General features: G+C 43.4%; 1 protein-coding gene across 2 annotated transcripts; it reads right to left on the bottom strand.

Moving 5' to 3' along the window:
- Positions 1-445: 445 nt before the first annotated feature.
- On the bottom strand, positions 446-5881 carry THYN1 (thymocyte nuclear protein 1). 2 transcript variants are annotated; one of them, XM_015072459.3, is made up of 8 exons: positions 5743-5881; positions 5364-5499; positions 3448-3629; positions 2631-2699; positions 2231-2323; positions 1372-1467; positions 970-1120; positions 446-651 (listed from the first exon to the last, which is right to left on the bottom strand). In XM_015072459.3, exons 2-8 carry the CDS (start codon positions 5413-5415, stop codon positions 605-607), a joined length of 690 nt encoding a protein of 229 aa, XP_014927945.1. In that variant the 5' UTR covers positions 5416-5499; positions 5743-5881; the 3' UTR covers positions 446-604. The 2 variants fall into 2 exon arrangements, with proteins under 2 accessions (XP_014927945.1, XP_053059824.1); XM_053203849.1 differs by having other exon boundaries at positions 5364-5750.
- Between the last annotated feature and the right edge of the window lie 9 nt (positions 5882-5890).

The following is a 5890-nucleotide window of genomic DNA, read 5'->3' as shown; positions in this document are numbered from 1 at the left end:
CCAGGTTCTGTGGTTTCTTCTGTCTTATACTGTCTTATACTCACACAAAAGGGGAGACAGACACCCACCCTGATCCAACATGACACCTGCCCTCTCTGTGGCTGTGGCCCCTGGCGAACACTGATGTTTTATTCACACCCATTTTAGATAAGCATATGCTGAGAAAGGAATCCCAGCTGTATTCTCACCTGGCAACCTGTGCTGATGTTGCTGGTGGTTTAAAGCCCTATGGGACCCAGATGACTTCAGGGGCATCTGAGGAAGGCTGGTGTAGAAAGACAAAAGTTCATTTCAGTAGGGGTAATAGACAGAACCCTGCGCCCTGGAATTTGCTACAGTAAAGGAAGATGGTAGAGGGTAACCCTGCACCTTACTGATGGGCAGAAGATCTGCAGTGGAGTAGTCTACCACACCCATTGCTACTTTAAAAGAAAAGCTTCCCAACTTTGATATTAATGTTTTATTGAAAAAGGTACATGAAAATCACCTACGTACACAACCCCAGGTCAACATAACAAGAAAGCCTTCTCACACCTCCTTCTGTCTTACAAAAGCTTGAATTCTTTGGAACAATGCCTTGTCTATTCCAGCAACAGGGTCCCAGTTAACTTGGTTCCTTTTCCTCCAGGCTCAAAATAAAATCGAACTCCTCTACCAAAAAAGGGGGAAAAGAAGGCAAAGAATTAGGAGGTGTGTCTCTTAAACAGGGAGGTTGTGTCAGACATTTCATATTGTTACTGAGGTAGGTTGTCATTCATTCAAAAACTATGGAATGTTTTACTATGTGCCAAGCACTGTTGGGCACATAGTAATGAGTAACTCCAGACCTATTTCCTCCTTCGTGGATATTATAGGTGAGTAGACAGGCTCAGAGGTTAAATACTGTGCCCAAGCTTAATCAGTAATAAATGTGAGTTCACGTAGTCATTCTAGTATGTGAGTAATATAAAAGAAAGGGCCCACTCTTACCTTGGGTCAGGGGCTGAATTGAGAGTCTCTGGCGACTGAAGAGAGCCATATTTTTTAAGGGGCCTCCAGTGGCTTTGTGAGCTTGGTGATGGGTTTTGAGCTCAGCCAGGGTGATGAAACGCTTCATCATCCGAACAAATTGTACATCCACCTATGTGACAGAAAGTGTATGGGACAGAAAGACGTGCAGGTAGATTCTGTCCACTGTGTGCTTTAGCTTCTTATGGGAGGTTCTTATAGGTAGGGCTGCCAGTGTTCTGTTCCTATTCCCAAAGCCAGGGTAACCTCATCTGAGTAAGAACTGGACTCTATACCTTGACCTAAAGACACCCCACACCTTCTTCCTCCCTCTCTTTGTCCATTCTTTTCCTTTCATGAAATAGCAAAAATAGTAATCTTTACCATGGACCATTTGGGGTTGTCTTCCTTGCTGGATGGGTCATAATGGGGATTGTTTTTCTCAAACTGTGTGTGGTCTGGGTAAGCCTCCTTCACAATCTGAAAACAAAACCAAGTCTCCAATCATTTGCCTGTACAGTCAGCTCCATGGCCATTTAAAAAAAATTTTTTTTAACGTTTATTTGAGAGAGAGCATGAGTAGGGAGGGGCAGAGTGAGAGGGAGGCACAGAATCCGAAGCAGGCTCTAGGCTCTGACCTATCAGCACAGAGCCCGATGTGGGGCTCAAACCCATGAACCAACCGTGAGATCATGACCTGAGCCAAAGTCAGATGCTTAACTGACTAAGCCACCCAAGCGCCCCTCCAGGGCCAATTTTTAATTCTAGTCTGACTTTCACTTCTGACCCTGCACATTCTAACCTCTTTGGCTGTGCCGTAGAGCCAATGAAGGTTCAGATATCTGGAAATAATATACAGGCAAGCATAGGAATCAATCTTATTTAATAAAATCTTAAAAGTAATGTTCTAAAACCAAGTATTAAAGGTTATTATTGGTGCCACTGTCTTTCCACCTGCAGTTCATAATTTTATCCCAGTAACTTCTGATCTGGAAGAGCTATCATCAGGCCTGTTTTTGAGTCAAAGACCAAGGCACAGAAATGAGAAGTCTGTACCAGCGGGACCTGAAATGAAGGCCTTGTTATAGTCCTTGTCATACTGAAGAGGCCTGAGTGGTGACATCAGGGATGGGGAGGAGGGTACTTCTTTTTTGTTAACTGATTTAAGCTTTGTTCCTTTATATCTACATGAGTAAGTTTCCCTGAAGGGAGAGGGATTAAGACCAATGCCTATACAACTGACCTTCACAAGTCCTGCGATGCCTGGCTCTTTGCAGTTGCTATGGTAGAAGAAAGCTTCTTGCTCCAGCTTCATGGCTCGAAGGAAGTTCCGGGCCTGTCCCAGGGGAGAATAAACAACTACCTTCCTCCTCACCCACTGGAAAACACTAGCTGTTAGTGGAAATCAAGTCTGCTTTCCTTAGATGAGGTTTTCTTTTCTGCAGCTTGCCTTTACCGAAACACCCAGACTTGTATCCAGACCATTTGCAAACTGCATGCAGAGTAATTAAGGTATTTTTGAATACATTTTCTGTTTTATTATCTGGGCCGTTGGCCAAGAGATTTTGCTACTGAATAAGTCATGGAAGGAGGCAGGCGTTTACTCAACGCCTGGGTCTCAGGCCCTGCTTTTACCCTCTTACCTGGTAGTTGCGAACACCATCCCAGCATGCTGTCTGCTTGGGCTGTGCTTTAAGATCCTCGATGCTGAACTAGGCAACAGGAAATGAACCCATTCATTAAACAATCTTAAGGCAAATGGAAATAATATGGAAGTAGGTAGTTTCTTCCCCTACACTGAGGGTGCTACTTGCTATAGTGGGAGTATGTAGTTTACTGGGAAGTAGTTCCGCAAAGCCACTTCTGTTGGGCACATGCAAGTAAGCCTGGTATTAACTTGTTATCCTTGTTAATTAAGAAGATCAGTTGAATGGATAATCCAGATGATAATGTGTTGGTTATTTGTATTTTACTCATTAAGGTACTATATATTTCTTCTATAATATTTTTCTCCAAGCTATTATTAAAATTGGTTTATATTAATTCACTGAATAAATACTAGCTGTTGGCAGAGAAATATGTAGGATTATGGCAGGTGGCAAGAGTAAGGCAACATAAGATTGAAATGTTGCCCAGGTCAGGGTTTGGCAAACTATAGGTTTTGAGGCCTGATTTTGTAAATGGTTTTATTAAAACACACCCACACCATTTATTTACATGTCGTCCATAGCCACTTTCTTGCAACAGCAGCAGAATTGCAACAGCAATGAGAAGACCTGAAAACCTAAAATATTTATTATGTTGCTGGTAATAAACCTTGCTGATTTTATTCCTTATTTCCTTATTATCTTTCCCTTAACTCTACCCTTTAGAGAAGCTGGTGGACTCTGTGGTGTCCCATATTTATTTCTTATCTAAAAAAACAGCTTAAAGGGATTAAAGACAGGTACCTGGTCTCACCTTCACATCTACACCTTTCTCTAATCGGCTTTCTGCCTCTGACTTCATCAGCCAGTAACTACTTAGATTCTTCCCACAGGTTTTAGAGGCTGAAGTCTTCTGAGGGCTGGAGTTAACCACTTGAGCCGATGCCCCCACTGGATTCTTAGTCTTGGTACGTTTTCCTGCAGGTCCCTTATTGTCTGCAATAGAAACAAACAGCAGAAACTGGTCATGCTGGCTGAGAAGTAATGTTGCATTGTGAGGAAAGCACATGCTTTGGAGTCAGACCTGGATTCAAATCCTGGATCTGTCAATTACTAGCAGTAGCAACTGAATTGCTGAACTTCAGTTTATCTATAAAAATGGGACAGGAATGCCCATCTTCACAGGGCATCTTCTGGATTATCCATTCAGTGGGATAAGAATACCTTACATGGTTGTGGGTCAGGATTGACAGTCCTAGCAGAGTTCTGACTTGTGTTAAGTAATTTTCTTTCTTTACCTCACTCTCTTCTGTGCCCTTGCTGAGGCTATTTCTCTCCAATGAGGAAACCAAACACTTACTCCACAAACTTGTTTTAGAAATTAAGTACAATTGTGGTAACAATGGGTTTAGACAATGCCTGGCATTATAATAAATGCTCAATAAATATAAGCTATTATTATAATTATCATCTCATAGTTCTTTTTTGCTTGCTCACTGTGCTTTGTGGCCTGCTTCCTTTCAGCTCCTTGAAGGTGCCAGAAGAAGCTGGATAAAACAGCTCATTCTGTACTTTGTAGACTTGGCAAAGATGACTTTATTCTAAGAGAATTAGAGAAAATGTTCCTGGAACATATTAGGCACTCAATAGCTTAATATGAGTTGTTAAATCCATACTCTATGACAGACCCTAAGCTCTATTTGTTACCCTAACAGTAACTCAGTTATTCTGTATAATGAGATATTCTGTTCATCTGCTAAATGTGTCCTAGATTACACACTTAGTAAACAATATAATCGGGAACTGTCCCCTGGTCTATCTGGATCCACCCTTAATGACTGTACCACACTGCCTCTGAATTTAGTCCCATCTCTCCTACATCAGCCCTCATTAAGTATCATTTATGGGTGTCTAATACTCAGAACCTCCCTAACCTAGTTGATCAGGTGGTCCCTTTGGAGGTAAGCACACTGCAAATACCATTATGTGTTGTTAAATAACACAATATATTGTAGTCAATCTGGAACTTCTGCCATTCCCAAAAGTACTTTAATTGCTTTGTTTCTGCACTTCAGCTACTTAGAATGCCATTCATTCTTGTGAATATAAAAATGTCATTGAATTTTCTCTGCCTGAGGAAAGACTTCCCGTTCTTTAAGGCTAGATTCAAGTTCCACTTCCGTTTCTGGCAGTCCTTACTGCCCTCACACCCTTAGCCATCTAGTTTCTTAGACCTTTTCACTCATGTCTGTTTGCATTTTCCATGACAGCAAAACTAGGCTTTTTTTTTTTTTAATTTTAATGTTTTATTTATTTTTGAGAGAGAGCAGGACCGGGAGCTGGGGAGGGACAGAGAGAGAGGGGAACAGAAGATCTGAAGCAGGCTCTGCGCTGACAGCAGCAAGCCCTGTGTGGGGCTCAAGCTCACAAACAGTGAGATCATGAACTGAGCCACTGTCTGACGTTCAACGAACTGAGCCACCCAGCAGAACTGTATGTTATTGACCTTAGTACAAGCCACCCCTTATCTACTATTGCTTTAATGAACAAACAAGAAGCTCTGGGTATAAGCTTGGTGGGAAGAATAAAGAAGATGGAAGTCAATTAGGAATAACGTAACAGAAAATCCACAAAAGGATTCTCCCGACAGACAGGGAGTTGAAAGTGAGCAGTACGAAACAGGTCCTAGAGAAACTAGGGCCGCCTTTTTGCAGCCTAGGTGCAGCTCACCTGGCCCAGCTGGCTCGGCAGACCCAGCCAGCCTCTTCCGGGGTCTCGGCATGGTTCCCCTGCGAGGGCTGAAGTGCAGAGGATTCTGGAATCAACCAAGAGTACAAGAGGCAACTCTGAATCTGCCCCCAGAAACCTGTGCAAAGCAAGATGCAGACAATGAGAGGAAGCGGAGTTTCAGTCCCGAGGGTTTTTTGCGGACCTGGACTTGGGCCCGTCAATCCTTCCCGCAGTTATCTATTCCATCTTGCATAACCTGCCGCTAACGTCTCCTCGGTTCGTAACCTGATCCTTCTCCCATTTATTCACCATTCTCCCGCTACACTGACGCAACCGTACAGCCTACACAACCCCAACCAACTACCCCAGGATGCAGCACCTGGTCACAGAGTCCCAGTCCGGAGCATCAAGTAAGACCCGGCTCTGTTGCGCCGAGACCCCGGCATCTCTGGGAATTGTAGTCCTGCCTCTGGAGCAGGCCTCCCTGAATCTGGGCTGTGAGGGTCGCTGGATGGACTACGGCTCCC

Source organism: Acinonyx jubatus, chromosome D1 (assembly GCF_027475565.1).
Source record: "Acinonyx jubatus isolate Ajub_Pintada_27869175 chromosome D1, VMU_Ajub_asm_v1.0, whole genome shotgun sequence".
Taxonomy (NCBI): Eukaryota; Metazoa; Chordata; class Mammalia; order Carnivora; family Felidae; genus Acinonyx; species Acinonyx jubatus.
Note: the sequence above shows the minus strand (reverse complement) of the source record. Positions and strands in the feature narration are given on the sequence as shown.